General features: G+C 39.7%; 2 protein-coding genes across 19 annotated transcripts in view; one reads left to right on the forward strand and one right to left on the reverse strand.

The window, feature by feature from the left end:
• Window positions 1-8,047, forward strand: part of RIOX2 (ribosomal oxygenase 2) — a 27,666-nt gene extending 19,619 nt beyond the window's left edge. For 4 of the 16 annotated variants that reach the window (XR_003726931.2, XR_013413357.1, XR_013413360.1 and 1 more), the window contains 5 exons: window positions 1,812-1,914; window positions 2,685-2,920; window positions 5,254-5,342; window positions 6,787-6,876; window positions 7,332-7,892. Coding sequence is in view for 9 of the 16 variants with exons in the window: in XM_015128608.3 (XP_014984094.1) it covers window positions 1,812-1,914; window positions 2,685-2,856; window positions 5,254-5,342; window positions 6,787-6,876; window positions 7,332-7,490 (613 nt within the window). In the remaining 7 variants the exon portion in view is untranslated. 16 annotated transcript variants of the gene reach the window in all.
• Window positions 7,706-17,512, reverse strand: part of CRYBG3 (crystallin beta-gamma domain containing 3) — a 532,216-nt gene continuing 522,409 nt past the window's right edge. For all 3 annotated transcript variants that reach the window (XM_077994302.1, XM_015129327.3, XM_001086806.5), the window contains 4 exons: window positions 15,759-15,882; window positions 11,361-11,519; window positions 10,217-10,376; window positions 7,706-9,434 (listed from right to left, as the gene is read on the reverse strand). In XM_077994302.1, the coding sequence (XP_077850428.1) occupies window positions 9,346-9,434; window positions 10,217-10,376; window positions 11,361-11,519; window positions 15,759-15,882 (532 nt within the window). In that variant the 3' untranslated portion in view covers window positions 7,706-9,345. The remainder of the gene's footprint in view (window positions 9,435-10,216; window positions 10,377-11,360; window positions 11,520-15,758; window positions 15,883-17,512) is intronic.

Genomic DNA, 17,512 nt, shown 5'->3' on the forward strand with positions numbered 1-17,512 from the left:
CTGGACCACATAGTTTGGCCCTTTGAACATCGTGCATCTGCTGGTGTCCCATCATTAATGTTTCTCAGCTGCTCCCTTTCTGTAATTCTCTTTTCCATTTCTCTTGCTGCTGCCAACTGGTTTTCTAGCAACTGGTGTTTTCTCCCTTCTATTCCTTCTGTAGCTTCTGTTTACTCATAACATTAAGCCATCACCAGTTGGTGCTCTGACCTCCCTCTATCTCATTGATCCTATTAGCTTTTGCTTCTGCTAAGGACCTGACTCACTCTCTGTTTCCCAGTCCCAAGAGTGAAGAACTGGCCGGCTGCCCCTGGGTCCTATTCATTTCTTCTCCATTCAGCTGGGGCTGGAGAAGAGCTTCCTAAGTTACAGAAGTTGCCTGCCTAGGGTTGTGGGTGGGTACCATGATCAGTGTGTCCAGGCTGGATTTTGACCTGTGTCTTGGTCAGTGATGCTGGAGCTAGAATGAGAAGATGTGACTTGCGGGCCATTGCTCCCCAGAAATGATCCTGTGCTTTGAGCCTAATGCTCCTTCAGATACCATGGAAAGGTGAATATTTGGGGCCTCTTCCTAACACCTCTCAAGGTAGCATTGTTGGAGTGTTTGGGGGTCTGCTGTATGTCGTTGATTTGGTGGTTTTACCAAAGTGAACCCTTCAAGAGATATTCCTAAATTGTGCGAAGTCCTCATGTCTATTCCGAATATTCTTAGAAGAGCACTATTTAACTTCTACTAAATTCCTCCACGAACTGTTGCTGTATGACTTCCACCTACAAAACCCTGCAAAGGAAGCACATATTTTATGTGCTGAGAGATCTGCATACGCCCTCCAGGTTGAGACTCAACGAAAGATGCAGGGTTGGATATCACATTAAGTCACAAAGCAGTGAGGCTGCCAGCTAGTAGACGTCTTGGGAAAACTGTCTCTCATGTGGCTTTTGTCCTCCTTTGCAACTTTTCTGGGAGGGAAGCATAACAGTGTTAATTTTGCTTACTGAGTGAGAAGTAAAAGTCATACTGTGAATTTCCATTTTCCACTCTCCGGCAGTTTGAAATCTGCTGGTGACACAGGAAAATGTTAAATTGCTAAGAAATGTTTAAAGAGAGCATCCCCACAGAGTGCGTTTCTTACACCGGCACACACTTAGGACCAGATACCCCAGAGAAAGCAAAGGTAATTGAATAGGGATGCTTGTCCCTCGATGTTATTTTTAGTCACTGGCTTCTATCCCCTGGTAAAACCACTGCTAGACATAATTGTTTTGGAATTATTGATGGTAGATATTTTATTCAGGAATAGCATCCCTTGCTGTAAGTGACAAGGAAAATGTAACATACAACTGTTCAAATAATTACACAATCCAGAGATCTTGCTGTTACCCCAAATTTCTGTTGTATTTATTGCACATAAAATTTGGTTTTAGGTCCTATAATGACTGTTTAAATTTCCTACAAATCTCCTCTCATAGACACTTTTGTTAAAAATTTGGTCTGTTGAACTTCCTGTTTTATGGAAGTCTATGGTTGATTTTCTGAGAGCTTTTAAGAGAAATCAGTATTGAAGCCTAGCTTCCCACTTTTAATTTTGCAAGTGAGCGTCTGGAATGGGGAGGGAGGACACAGGGTGGTTGATGAAGGTCTTAGATTTCCATGCTGAGTAATGTCCAATTAATGGAACTCAAAATGCCTGGACAGGGAAGCCATAATCCAATCTGTAGCTTTTGGCTTTACTAGCAATAACTATTTTATGTATATTTCGTCTGTGCTCACTGTTTTGGCTTTTTTTTTCCCCCCTTGGTGCATATCCTAGTTCATGGGGAGATTTCCTTTTGGATACCATCTCGGGGCTTGTATTTGATACTGCAAAGGAAGACGTGGAATTACGGGCCGGCATACCCCGGCAGCTGCTCCTGGTAAGGAGTAAAGGCAGCTAGGATGAAAGATGGTAGCTGCAGCCCAGGCCAGCTGAAGTCCTACCTTAAGGAGCCCAGGATACTTCTTCCTACATGAGCCAGGCTTGTCTACTGTGCTGCACTGCTGAGCTGGGTGATTTGCAGAATGAGTGGAGTGCCGTGTGTTACGTGGTGATCCAGAGAACTGTGATGTTGTCCAGACAGCTCTCTATTTCACAGTGGCAGTAGCAGGCAGTGTGAAAATGTTGGTTGAGTAAATGAATAATATGGCCAGGAGAACTGTAGATTTAGCACACATCAGATTACTAGTTAAGAGAGATTCACTGTACTGGAGATCCTGGCCTCGGTGTATTCATTGGCCTCCTGTTCTTTTATTACCTTTTGAAACCGGGGTGTTATTTGATTAGTTTTGAGATGAGTGGATTAGAGCTGAGTTGAGCAAAGGTTGCTTTCTCTGTCTGAAGCATTCGTCTTAGGACAGTGACCTGCTTTCCAAAAGGCAGAGCTTAGACTGTACCATTTTCTCAAGGATCTCTATTTCTAGACAAAATTCTGAAAATTTTTTGCAAACAACAGGCAGCTTAGAATTAACAGTGTTTATAAGGAAATGATGAGATATTCTTAGTGGCTCAGGTTGTCCCTTCCCCTTTGGAATGACATGGATTAATGTTCGTCCCGGGTGGCTGGCAGTTTTGCAGTCTACTGTGGAGACTGAGCTGGGCAGTAAGTTCTGCTGGCATCTGGGCCAGGACTCACTTCTGTGTTCCTAGCAGGTGGAATCCACAACTGTTGCAACAAGACGATTAAGTGGCTTCCTGAGGACGCTTGCGGACCGGCTGGAGGGCACCAAAGAACTGCTTTCCTCAGACATGAAGAAGGATTTTATTATGCACAGACTCCCCCCTTACTCTGCGGGAGATGGGGCAGAGCTGTCAACACCAGGTGGAGCTTGCTGTTTTCTTCTGGGTGGTCAGAGGCTAATGCAGGATGTTTGCGGTTTTTCTGGGTAGGCGCCTCTTCGAACAGATGGAAAGTTTGAAGTGCTTTCATGTTAGTGTGGACCTACATCCATCCTTAGTGTATGTGGTCAGACGAGATGTGCTGCACTCAACCTTTAGTAACCTGCATCTTAGAAGTCATTTGGAAAGAACTTGTATCCCAGCCTGATGGGAAATAAGAGCCCTGTCCTTTTGGGTGAGAAATATGTATATTTATAGGTACTCTGGTATTCATAGTCTTCAGGAAGTTTTAAAAATTTGAACATTGAAATAATCTTGTTGGAATTAAGTCAGGGATGGGTTGTCTTTGTTTGTGTTGCTTAAAGGAATACGTGAGGCTGGGTAATTTATATAGAAAAGAAGTTTATTTGGCTCATGGTCTGCAGGCTGTACAAGAAGCATGGTGCTGGTATCTGCATTTGGAGAAAACCTCAGGCCACTCACAGTGGAAGGAGAAAGGGAGCCGGCATTTGCAGAACACATGGTGAGAGAGGAAGCAAGAGCGAGGATAAGTGCCAGGCTCTTTTTAACACCAGCTGTCATGGGAACTAACGGAACAAGAACTCACTCACCGCCCCCGACCCTAGGGAATTAATCTATTCATGAGGGATCTGCTCCCCGCAGTGTGACCCAAACACCTCCCCTTAGGCTGCACCTCCATACTGGGGATCAAATTTGAACATGAGATTTGGATGGCACAAACATCCAAATCATAGCATAGGTAAAATGGGTGCCATCAGCCAGTGAGATTCAAGAAATGTCCAAGATTATTGTCAGCCTTCTCCAAGGTACAGGTGCCTAATTTATGACAGATTTAGCCTGCAGTTGATATAACATACTTCTGGATGGATGATATCATTGATGACTTCCAGATGGATGATGTCAATGTCCTATAGCAAAGACCACCAAGAACATACTCCTGAATTCAGACCAAATTGGATTTATTGACTTGGTGCAGTGGGAAGACCACACACCATTGGGGACTGCAGGGCATCTCAGTAAAAGGGTGTTAGAAAAGATTTATAGGACTCAGGTGTAAGGTGATTTTGGAGAGGGTTCAAGGAAGCAGGGCTTTGCTCTGGATTGGATGTTGTCAGGAAATGGAAGGGATTCTAGGATTAAGTCTCCTAAATGTTACCTGGTAGGTAGGAGGAGGGATGTATGAGGCTGAAGTTATCAGTGGTAAAGCAGACGTGGTCACTGATTAGCCAGAGTAGGGGGACGTTTGGTCAGTGTTGTGGTTTGGAATATGTTCTTGCCTTGCCTGAGTTTAGACATGAGTATGTATGGAGCGATGGTGTTTTGTCTTCACCTATCACGGTCACAGAGTGATCTCTGATGTTAGCATTCTGTGGAACTGCCTGTGTTCAACAGGGGAACACCAAGACCTAGCTGTGACTGCCAGGCCAGCTTTTTGGCTACTGTTCTTTCTCAGGGTTGAGTGAAAAGAGTATTTCTTACTAACTTTTATAAAACTCTTATTTATGACCAAGAGAGAACCAGAGATAATCTATAAGGTCCCTTCCAACACTGATTCTGTATACATTTTTATTATAGTCTTTGGAGGAAGCTTAGAATTTGTTTTTGATTGTATCTATTCAAAATAGCAAATGTTTTACAAGCACATGGTTTAATCTTTAGCAGAACAGTTTGCTTATGCACCAGCTTATGGCCCAGATTACTTCAGTGTTTTCCTTAGCCATTATATTCAATAAAGTGATGATCCCTCACAAATCTTTCCCCACGCAGATGACCCTGTAAGACTAGTCCGTTTTTATTTTGTATTGTTCCACTAAGTTAAATCCAATTTGGAAAAAAAAAATTTTTTTCTGTGGACTTTATTAGATGGCTTTTATAGGATACTATGCTTGACTTACATAGACTGAATAATTGACCAGGGTCACACACCTAATAATTGGTGGAATAGTGCAATTTTGAACTCAGGTCGTCCTTCCAGAGTCCACATGTTGAGCAAGAAGCTTGTAGAGGAGAGAAACTGGAGGAGTGAGTGTTCTGTGCAGAAAGCACCACAGCCTTATGTGCTGTGATACTTATGTGTGTGTACTTCGATGGTATTATTTTTGTCTATTTATTGTACTTATAAACTTACATTGGTATTTATCTAATTCTATGTCTGTCTTTACTGTAAGAATGAGCTCCATAACGATGTGAACTATAATATCAGTACAATGTTGGGGTAAGCAAAGTCCAGTTGGAGTGTATGCCATGTTTGGATTCACCTGTAAATTGTTAGTAAAAGTGTTTCCTATGTCTGTAAGCAAGTTTGAATCTGCCTGTTTCCTTTTTTGAAGGTCAGCTTTCTCTCTTTGGGGTTTTCTAGGTGGAAAGTTACCGAGGTTGGACAGTGTAGTGAGACTGCAGTTTAAAGACCACATTGTCCTCACAGTACTGCCAGATCAGGATCAATCTGTGAGTATCCAAGAGGGAGATTTCCTCTCTTCTCAGGGTGTTTTTCATCAGAGGCCTCGGTTATCAGATTAACCACTGGTCTCTGCCCATCTTTAGGAATCCACCTGCATTCAGTTTAATGCCATTTCTTCAGGTCAGATGATGACCAAATCTCACAGTTCCAATTCCATATTTTCCTGCCCTCATCCTCACAGAACATTCCTTCATTCCCTTTATGTGGTGACTGATGTCTAGTCTTTGCTTCCCATCCTACTTCAGGCCTTACTGTTCCTGCTTGGACAGCCACAGACCTCATTCATGAGTTTCCCAGCCCCAGTCCTCCACACTGTGCACATCTGTCTCTCTATGTGGTTTTGTGGATATTGCATCTACTTAAACTCTATCCTGTAGATCATGGACAACAAAGTCTATATTCTGTAACTTTGCTTCCTAGCCCAGTGATTCCCCAAACTGGCTAACTGATCATGGAGTCGATTGGAAAGCTTTTTAAAATTATAAATTCCTGAGTTTCATCTGGTCTTGCAGCCTTTGGATTTATGTTTTCATAGAGCTCCCTGTACAGTCCTAAGAACCATCTCATACCATATGGCTTTTCCCCATTCCTCCTAATCAGCTCTCTGAGGAGCTATCCTATGAATGATCAAGGGGGATAAGAGGGGTTCTCAACATGTCTCAATAACCAGATTTTCCAGCCGTCAGGGCCAGACTTGGAATGCTCAGTTTTTTAAATCCTACCTGCACTGTCTTTTTGGAATCAAAAGTACACATTCCTACATCCTTGTCTAAAAAAAAAAAAAACAGTGATTCTGATAACCAGTCAGTTTGAGACATTGTATGCTAGGCTAAGATTTTTTTGCCCTTATCTAAGAGGTGACAAAGAATGACTAAAGGCTGTGGAAGAGACGATAAACTGCACTGTGTAAGATGGGGGGTGAAAGGAGATAGGGACCATGTGGAAGGGTACTGTAATGGAAATGGAGTTTTTTGTAGATCACACAGCTGGTATTTCTCAGGAGTTAATGACTTCATGATGTTCATAAATTGTCAGTTTATACCTAGGAATGTCAGATGTTTTTGATTCCAAAAAAGACAGTGCAGGTATGATTTAAAAAACTGAGCATGTCATTGGTAAGTTGATACATAAATCATTGCTTTTTCATTAAATCCTGAGGATGCTCTTCCAGGTGGCACTCCAGCTGTTTTAACAACTTATTGCCACATACAAATAGTAACCTGTGGTGACTAATGAAGTGTAGACATTGTGTGGATGCACACACCCATCACTTTTTGCCAAAAGGATTCTTTACAGTTTTCAGTAAATTTCACTTGAACACCAAGGCTTTTAAGATTTTTCTTGATGTTGACCTATTGGAAAACCTTTCTAGCACTGACATCCTCAGTGTTGTGTTGTTGATGGCCTAATGCATTTATTTTTTTCCCAAAGGATGAAGCTCAAGAAAAGATGGTATACATCTATCATTCCTTAAAGAATAGGAGAGAGACACACATGATGGGGAATGAGGAGGAAACAGAGGTTTGTTCCAACTGAAAACAAATGCCTATCCTGTGCCTTGGGTGGTGGTTGGGAAGAATGGATTATTTTTGATTTATAGGTAATATGCTTTTTATGGCTGCACTGTGGACTTACCATTTTGCACTACTCACAGAGCTCCTTCATGGGGATGATTAAGTCAGACATTTCTGTGATACATGCACACCAGTTTTAAAGCTTACTAGCTGGGACCTGTAGCCTTATAGGAATGGTATAATGTAAAGCATTTCAAATTACTAATATCACTTACTACATAAATTAGGATCCCTTTTATATAGAAGTTGGCATCTTTTATGTTATCATCTAATTGTAGCATATCTAAAATACTCATGAAGGGTATCAAAAATAATGTATTGAGAATAAATTTACAGGAAAATGCCACTTCAGTGACATAAGTAGTATACATATTTTTGACTAATTAATGTATCCTTTTTCAGTCTCATGGACTTCGCTTTCCTTTGTCACATTTGGATGCACTGAAGCAAATTTGGAACAGTTCCACTATTTCTGTCAAGGACCTGAAACTTACTACAGATGAGGAAAGGGAAAGCCTGGTATTATCCCTCTGGACAGAATGTTTGATTCAAGTAGTCTAGTGCCTTTGCCGAATCAAATGCTACTATTTTATATGCACATATTAAAAGAAAAGCAAAGACCTGAGCCGAGGAGAGGATGAATTCAAGTTTCCTTACCTGCGTATCTATTAACATGAGACCTCCCTATTATAGGTGGTCATTTGGCCAAGTGTACTAACAGGGGCACATGAAAGAACAGCAAATTATCAAGTGTCTCAGAAAATGAAAAAACCATATTTTGACAAGTTTATTTAATCCAGTGTGGTAGAAAAGGCACAATTCCAATGTATCATTTAGAATTGAATGTCATTAACCTGGCTTTGTTCTTTGGAAGAAACAACTTCTTTAAAGAGCTGCTTTGGCTCTAGAAAAATTTCCAACAATTAAAATAAAAAATTTTAAATTGTTTTTTTACAATGAAAATATACATACCTTTGTGTATAGACAAGCCCATGCCCACTAAAAGTTATCCTGTAACATAAATTTTATTAAATAATACTCCCCCACAATGAGAGGCACACAACACCTGTGGACAAAAGGGAGTTACAGAGGCTGCTTAAAAGATGGAGAAAAGCCTGAAATTGAGGGAGGAAAAAACCCAGTATTTACATGGAAAAACTAAGTCTATAAAAAATACTCAAAATAGTGGGTCTTCGAGTTTAAAATACTCACTGTTATTTTACATTCTAAAGTGCATATAGGTTGATATTTTTAAAAATATCACCAGAGAATTTAATCTTTATAAAAATAGAGCATTTTTCTGCTTTCTGGCAAAAGTTGGGGATAAAAGGAAAAGTTGTCTTAATGTAAGTCTCAATCCCATTCAGCAGGAAAAAAATGCTTGTGAATTGTGCAGTAAAAGGTGGTAATGACTACTGGAAGCCAAGTCAAAGGTGATTTCCTGCCTGAGTTTACTTAAATAAAAGTTACTTACCATGGGAGTGAAGAAGTGAGGCTTCTATTATTTAGTAGAGAAATCAACTCCACATTTATTTAAAAAGATGGTAAGGTCAAGGTTCAAATGCTACTTTGTTTTAATTTGGACATTTGAAATTTCTCTTCACTTGAGGCAAAAAAAAAAAAAAAAAATTGCCTCTCCTTAAATCTAGGATGAAGTGTCAGCGTGGAGACAGGTAACCACTGTTGTAGAGTCTTGTCACCTAAAGGGATGTCTTGGTTAACATGTAAGAGTGCAAGTTTGGTCATAGGTTATTTGTACTGTTCTAGTTTGAAGGACTGAGGAAACAATAGCTACAGAAAATACTTTACTACTTGTGCCTTATTCCTAACAAAGCTGATGTCCCTGCCTGGGGTTAGTTACAAGTAAAAATAAATACTTATGAGGTGTGTTATAAAAGTCTCAGTATAGAAACCTTAAAGTTTATCTAGGAAAGTTTAATATATATTTTCAGATGTTGCTAAAAAATTACTCATCTGTTTGCAAAAGTATGACTTGACCTATAGGAATCTGTTCCCTTATGCTTTGTACTCATACAAGCATCTAGGTAGGATATTAATAAATACTACAGGATAACAGCATCACCAGTGTCCAATAACAGGCCATCAGGAATAGGATTCACGTTTGGTGGATAGGAGAGAAAATAAACACTTCAGGAAACTTGCTCACCACAGCTGGAGATCAGGAATAGAACCTTTGCCAGACATCATAATATTTTCTTTATAGGAACACTGAGTAATGGCAAGAATATTTTGAGCTTTTCCATGGTTAAGAGCGATAGTCTCAGAGGTTGGAGAGAATGTTCATTCTGCTCAGTGATCCAGGAGTGTGAGGATAGTAGCTTCCTTTCCATGTCTACGAGACAATGACAGATGTGAGTTTCCTCCTCCTTCACTCTTTCTAGGGATGTTGATTCTCTCATAATATTTCAATGTCCCATTTCTGTGTTTCTTCTCCCTCCAGGGGCTGATTTACAATTACATGAGTCTTGTCACAATAATTTCCTCCTAAAATAGAAATTCCAAAAGAAAAGATTATTTGTTCAGGCAGGTGCTTAGCAATTTCACAATTTTCACAAGCTTCTGTTCAGCTCACCATTTCAGTGGATTAATGTGTCATTTACAAAGAAGTCTGAAATGAGAAGCTGAGTCTGAACAGGCTTAGCCATTATTCACCTCAAATTGGACCTTATTATGACTCAAATTGAAATACTAAAAGGTATAATACATGATTGTGTAAGCGGCATGCCTTAACAATGCGATTCTTTACAACAGAGTGCTCTGAGAGAACTCTAGCTGAATGTCAGGTACTGTGTTTTTGTTTCTACACCAACAAAACTGACTAACCCAATTAAAGCAACAGCCATGAATAACACTGGCCCTGACCTTGCTGAATTCAAAAACAAGGTTAATTGAGACCTACCATAAATTAGAGCTGAGTGTTTGAAGGACCATGGCAATTCCTGGCGAAAAGCTGGAGATGTTTCTAAGAAACAGATGATATTCATGGGTTTATGGTGCTTCGAATTTAGAACTGTTCTGAGTTCATGTAGCAAATGCAAGTTTTACAACTGTACTAATGAACAAAAACCCTAAGCTTTGTTGTTTGGCTTTTTCTGCTAATTGTTTTGTTTGTATAACTGCCTGTCTTAACTTTTTTTCAAGCATAATTTTAAATGATGTAACATTTCTCTTATACATAAGGATTTCCTTTACCCAAAATGAGGAGATGTGGAACTGAAACTAATATCCAGGGACCCAACATTGGGTATCATTTTATAAAGGCCCACCTTTAACATCGAGGACAAGTTGATCACTGAGATAAGAGCTGATAGTTCCATTTTGATTCAGTCTCCACTTCTGCCTGAATTGCCCATGTTCAGTCCATAGAGCTACTTTAGCTCCAGGTGTGTCCCGGCCACCAATCACATCAAGACATGTATCACTGGCCTAAAAGGGTTAAGAAATGATTAATTGGCAGTACTGTGTTTGCTAAAGTAAGTTGAATTAGGTCCCTTTTCTCTTAGGTAAACAAATCATAGACCTGAAGTATGTATGTCTTGTCTAAAAAAAATACTATATAGTATAATTTCAGTAAGCCTTTTTTAATGTCTTCTTTATGGCTGTGGGTAGGAAATGGTACAGAAATAAACCAACTGAAATAGAGGTACTTGTTTTTAATAGGATGTCTACGTCTGACACAGATGTTCAATAAAGATTTGCTGAATTGGAATTAAATGTTAAACCCTTGTTTGCTTAAAATGTATTATGCTGAACTTGGTTTTCTTACGAAAACATTGCATGATGGGCTAAAGATATCCAGAAAATAATTACTTTTAAATGTTTTTCATTTTTGAAGCATGAAAAAAAGAAGATAATCCATTGGTGATACAATAAAACACAGTTTGAATGTTTTAAAACTAGTGTTCTATTCCCAATGCATTAAACATAATGGGAGGGTCATAGAAAAGAACAACCCTAAATTTTATTTTCTAAGCTTCTTCCAATAACAGCTTTCTTTTTCTACTGCTTCTTTTGTATACTTTGAAAGTGAAAGGGTTTCAACCTATTTAGAATCAGACATAGCTGATTTTATCTGGGCCATCAAGTAAGGAACGTCTTGCAAAAGCACATTGTCCAGCTTAGATCTGGTGACTTATACCATTGGTTGTAAATAAAAAATCACTTAGGTATATCCATAGTATGTGATAACCTTTGTGTTTACTTAAAAATTGAAACTGGATTATCTAGATCAAAAAATTAAGTCAATTTTATATAAATGTTTTAGTAATATATGGCAGTATTTTTATAATCAACACCTGTTTCTAAGAAGTTGCACTGTTTTATCATGCCAGTTGATTTGACAAGATTCTAGTTTTCAAAACAAAAAACTGAGGCCAGAAAGTGGCGTACTGTATCAGTAGGATTGCTTACCTTGGATTTAAAGAGTCCTCGGCAGTAGTGCCAGATCTGAGTATCCTTTCCACTATAAGGAGAAATGCACACAGATGTTGCCCTGGTGTCTGCTAGATTTCCAGTGACTGTCAGATATTCATCTTGGGCACGGTTCTTTATTCTGATGTACACTGCAGGCTATGACAGGAGAAACAGCCATTTAGAAATAACCTTTTGAATCTGGAAGTAATTCCAGAGGAGGAAAGCTGGGAGGGAAAGTGGGAGGTAACTATCTTAGTTATATCAGTTTCACTCTTATTCCCTTTAGTAAATCTGCATAAATAAATATGGTAAATCCGTAGGCCATGGAGCACAAAGCTTAAATTGTACAGTCTCTATTACACTTTGTGAAAAGGGCCTTTTTGAACAGCATAAAGTAAAAGTTTCTTTCACTAGAATTCCATGTGGCAAGGAGTGAGGTGGTAAAGAATTAGGGACTTGATGAGTTTCATTCAATAACTAGCGTGTCCCAGCTGTGCTGAGGGAGGTAGGCGAGTTAAAATAAGGGTAAGGTATTACCTACAAGGATTTTGTAACAACTTCAGAAAGACAGTCAGACATACTGTGGAGCTATGACTAAATGCCATTAAGTTGGCCCTGGGATGTCTTGAAAAACCCAGACAGCTGAGGGCCCTAGTAGCTGTGATTGTTACCTTTATTTCTTCAAAAGTAGAGACCATGTATGTTTAATGACTATACTGAGGTACTCAAAAATTGTGTAACAAAGGACTTCGTCCCCTTGGCCTGGAAGTTTTAAGATACATATAAAAAGTTTTAAAATATTAAACCTGGGACTTGCCTCTAAGGAGAATAGCTAATATTTATTGAACATGTAGTATGTGTAAGCAGCATGCTAAATGCATTCTGTGCCATTGTTATTTTTCAGAATAACCACAAAAACCTATTAAGAAAGTACAATTATGACCCTAGTTTTACAAATAAGGTGAACACAGATACAAAGAAGCCAGGTTCCTCTTAACTAGGATGCTCTCAGACCTATGTTGAAATGCACTAGTTGCTCTTAGGCACAGGGAAGAAGAGACGAATTCCAAAGGTGGCCGTGTAAGACAATGAAAGGCAGGGGACATAATCGAAGCACAACAGAAACCATTATTTCAGCCCTATGACTTAGGCCTCCAGGCTTAATGTAATAAGATACATGACACCCAACATCCCCACCTTTGGTTCATCTCATTACCATCCCAGTTAGGACCCTGGCTTAGTAATAACAAATGGTCTCTTACTTGAGAGCACTTTCATGCTAAGAAACATAAGTGCTTAGGTAAATGCAATAGGTAATATGGTAAGAGCACCAATGAACAGTCTACTATTTTTGAAACTTGATAGATCAACATGAAGCCAACTGAATTTTGGTAATTAAGCCTTCCTAAGGAAATACACATTCTCAGCACTTAAGGCAATAGAAGGGCAAATTATCTGGCCATTTAAAGCAGGTGAACAAGATCTCTACTTGGCAAAATGTTTTAAATGTTTCAAATCCCTACTTCCAACATTAACAACGCAACAGTAGTGTACTTAAATGTCTATAATTCAGCCTGATCTCCCACTGCAATTATTAATTCTTGAGGCTTCAGTATATCTTTATTACATTTTCATTACCTTGTACATATAAGAAAACAGGCGTGACCTTCACAGATGACAGAATTCCAATTACTTTAGGACCAAACATCACAGTTTTAATAAATTAACTCAAGCAAGGTACTAATTACCCTTATTACACATTTGTAGTCTGACTCCTCTGTAATTATACTTAAAAACACTGATATACATTATAAGTACCTTAGTGACTTCCTAATTCCCAGCCTCAAAGAGGATCACATTTTAATTAGTCCTGAATTTCTAAACGAGAATATGAACTAAAGCAGTACCAACAACCTTACCACAAATTTAAATGTGACCCACACACTACTATTTTAGAAACTCAAATTCCTTTGTTGGATTTCAAAACTGTGACCTAAATAAACAACAGGAAAAATAATCTATTAAAATATTATTTTGAAATTAAATGTTTAATCAGAAGAGGAATCGGGTAGCTCCTAAAGCACAATGAAAGAAAACAGCATACTATTCTTGTTAAAAAAAAAAAAAAAACAACTTCCTTGTAAAAGTAGAGGTGGCTGTTCTCTCCTTTACCAGAGAATCCTGAGCAATAGGCAGGGACATCCTTCCTCAACAAGGAACCACCATTAAAAAATGAGGAACATATTTTCAGTGTTGAACTTAGCTACTAAAATGTCTAACAGAGGGTCAGCATTATGATGTAGTTAGTAAAAGCTAAACTGAATTCCTATCTCTACTTTGCTTTTTCCGATGGCTTTTCAGTGGGCTTACTTCCTGTTCCACATGATAGGAGTGGGGAATAAGCAAGATGTAAAGGTCATGAGATCCTGTACCACACACTCTGCCAGGAAAGCCACTAATGTTTCAGTATCCCTCAAAAGAGCATCTCAAGGGACATTGTGAACAATAAAAAAACACACTTTCAAAATCAGTATGTTACCATAGTAATATGAGCCAGAGCCATATCAGACTGTTCATACACATTATCTTACTCAACCGTCACAGCAATGAGATGTAAGCAATGTGATCATTGCTTCACCAGTGAGAAACCTGAAGTGCCAAGAAATGAAGTGACTCACCAAGCTGCATTACTTACAAATGACAGAGCCAGGATTCGAACCAACAGAACTCATGAGTGGTGGGATAAGCATGGTGTGTGTGCACGTGTGCATGTGAAGAGGGTGAGAGAAGATAAATTAGGTTAATATTTTATTGGTTACCATTTATTTAACACTTAAGTGAGGGTTAAATAAGTGTCAGGTCAGAACATCAGAGCCTCAGCATTTAGACCCACTAGGCTGTATTCAGCTCAGTGCCTGAAATAGGTGGTACTCTCTAAGTGCTCATCTTAGGCTGACGGACCGTAGAGTGTGGTTGCTTCGGAACACAGATTTTAAAGCGTAGATTTGGGTTCAAATCCTGGTTCTGACACTTGGATGACTTTCGTCAATGTGCTTCTATTGTCACAGGTAGGAATCATTATCCCCATTTTCCAGTTGGAGCCTTATTCTCTCAGAGCCTTATTATTCCAACTAGAAGATGGGAATAATTCCTACCTCAAAGGACTGTTGTTGGATTCAAGCAATATAGTGTTCTAAAGAGATTAGAGAGAGGTACTAATGCCATATCCACGGGCCGTCACACCCCTGACAGTTTCACTTGGGTTTTCCACCTTCCATGAAACCTCCCTCCTACTCCTAAACATGTTGATACTTCCTTTCTCTGAACCAGGGACTGCCTGTGGCTTTTGGATAATTATGCATTGTTTTGCATTTTATGTTACTGCTTTGAGTTGGACATGTTTTACCCAACAAAAATGTAAGCTTTAATAATAATGGCAGAAATCACATCTATCTTTATATTTTCCATTATACTTTGCATAATATCATCGGTCCATCCACTGATATATTCATTCCTTCATTAAACAAATAGTTCCTCAGCTCTTACAATACTCCAGACATTGTTTCAGGCACTAGGGGTAGAACAATGAGCAAAACATGCACAGTCCTTGACTTCACAGGGTTTTCCGCAGAGTGGGAGAGACCCCAATCCAACTCTAATGCTAGGGTTATAAACGGCATACAGTGTTTTGATAGAAAAAGCACCCCCAGGTCTTTTATGATCTAATGTAGATTGGGAGGGAAGGTGGGGGAGGCATTCTTGAGGACCTGACACTTAAGTAGAATTTACAGGGATGACTAGTCAAAGAATGAGGGAAGAACACTACACAGAGGGTGCAGCCCATGTTAAAAGTCTTAGTGGGAAAGCACTCTGTACTTAGATGCCTGTGACACAGCCATGTGAGAGATGAGGTTGGAGGAGCAAGGTGGGGTAGGGGGTAGATTGTATTCTAAGTGCAGTGGGAAGCTTTTGAACAGAAGACTGACAAGCAGTAGGTGTGCAATAAATACTTATTTTAATTAAATTGCCAGGATCCCTCCTGAGTATTATATAAGTAGGGAGGGGAATATCCAAATGCTTAGAAATTAAAACTAGTACAGTATCAAAGTTCATTCCTGTTACCAAGGTTTGCCACAGAACTTATGATATCTTAGTTTTCCACGAAAAGTGAACATGGCCAATGAGGCTTTGGACTGAAAACTGAAATCCAATGTTGACTTTAGATACAGTCTTACAAATTGGTTAAAATGTACAAGATATCTGCATCCTAATTCACTCCCCCTACTATGTAAATGTCAAACTAAATTAAATGATTATTATTTCAGATGTTGTGGTTTATGACATTTCTACCACAAAAGCAAGCTATTTGGAATCTTACAGTTCTTTTCTCCTTACCTGCTTCATAGGACGGAGGGAACCAATTGTCTTCCATCTGCTGAATGCTGTCCAGTTTGGGATCTCATTAGGCCTGAGTAGGATCTGCCTTCCCAAGAAATTGGATCCTTCATAAGCTATCCATCTATGAGAACACAAAAGAAAATAGTAGTGTACTTCAAAACAAAAAAGCAATCCCTTATCAAAAGTATCTGCACTTTGCCTTATAGCGTTCATAAACTTCTAGGTTTGCAGATTTTTAAAACCACATTTTTTCCTAACAAAAATCAGGGAGGTGTAGGAGAAAGCCCACTGGCCTAGACTCAGAAGATCTGGGTTCCAGTTACAATGCTGGTTTCCTTTCTTCCAAAATGAATGCAAGGTTTCCTCCATCTCTGAAATCCTATATTCCTTTGATAACATTGTCATAGCATTTTAACATTCAAAGGCAGACCATAACCTCCTAACCAGCAGAAAAACACACTCCTGCCCTAAAGTCACATCACGTGTCCTTCAGGGCCTCTAGGTGTGGCTCCAGTGAACTCTCCAGACATAGCTTCTTCCACTCCTCCCCACAGCTTCCCCAAAGCCACCAAGACTACTTAGAATTGTTCACAGAAGTTCCCCATCACCCTCTTTCTTCAAGGCCTACCTCCTTTGAGAATCCTCCCCCAGACCCTTGCCTTCAACTCTGGTGGCATTAAAGTGTGTAAAAGTACACTGGAGTCTCAAGTCTGGAGTCTGGAGTCTCAAGACTGATTTAGTGGAACACAGTCATGCCCACTGCTTTAAGGACTGGCTACGGCTGCTCTTGCACTACCATAGCAACTTCAGTAGTTATGACACAGACAAATGACCCACAAACTGAAAAGACTATCTGGCTCTATACAGAAAAAGTCTTCCGAGCACCACTTGAGGTGATTAGATTACTAAGCTTGATGACTAAAGAGAATGTGCCGGAGTCACTAACAGGACCTGAAATTCTCAGCAGGACTCAAGGTCAGTGTACACAGTGCTTTAAGAAAGCGTGTGGAGGATGAGATGGCTGCCTTGCTTTATTTTGCTAAAGAACCTGGAATCATGGCAGGGTTTGTCCTGGCTTGCACCAAGGGATGTAAAGCCTTGTGGATGAGGCAAAGAGCACCAGCAACAGGCAAGGCAGCCTGCTTATCAGATGGACCAGAGCTCAGGAACAGGGTCATCCAGGGCTTAGGATGCAAGCTACAGAGGGTTGCTTGTGCTGCTATGACAGCAACTTCAGCCCCTCGATTTTCCAGAGAAAAACTTCTAAAACTTACAAAGTGCAATATTCCTTAAGGACTTGTGCTTCAGGTAATGCAGGAAAAGATATCAACTTGTGCGTAAGTTGTGGGGAGAAGCGAAGAGCTGAGGAAAGCTTGATGTATTACAACTACGAAAGCTTGGGTAGGGATGACTGACTTAACCTGACCACCACTAATAAAAGTCCTCCTTGCTCCCCACAACCAAGATCAGACCTGGCCAGATTCTGGAGAGATGAACGAAATGGATAGCCCATTCCTGACCCCTCCTTCCTACAGAAATCTGATCAATCAGACTGGTGCAGAGGCAGGTCAGCATGACCACAGACAGGCTTGGCCACCTCTCCCGCCGCAGATTTAAACAGGCAGGGAAGTTTCAGTTATAAAATCTAGGTAAGATTTTAGGAAAATGTACCTAATTATGTATTGATTTAAATGAATTATACAGTTGGAAAACTGTGTGGGATGGTACATTTAAGCATGGCTGACATCATC

This window comes from Macaca mulatta, chromosome 2, assembly GCF_049350105.2.
Source record: "Macaca mulatta isolate MMU2019108-1 chromosome 2, T2T-MMU8v2.0, whole genome shotgun sequence".
Taxonomy (NCBI): Eukaryota; Metazoa; Chordata; class Mammalia; order Primates; family Cercopithecidae; genus Macaca; species Macaca mulatta.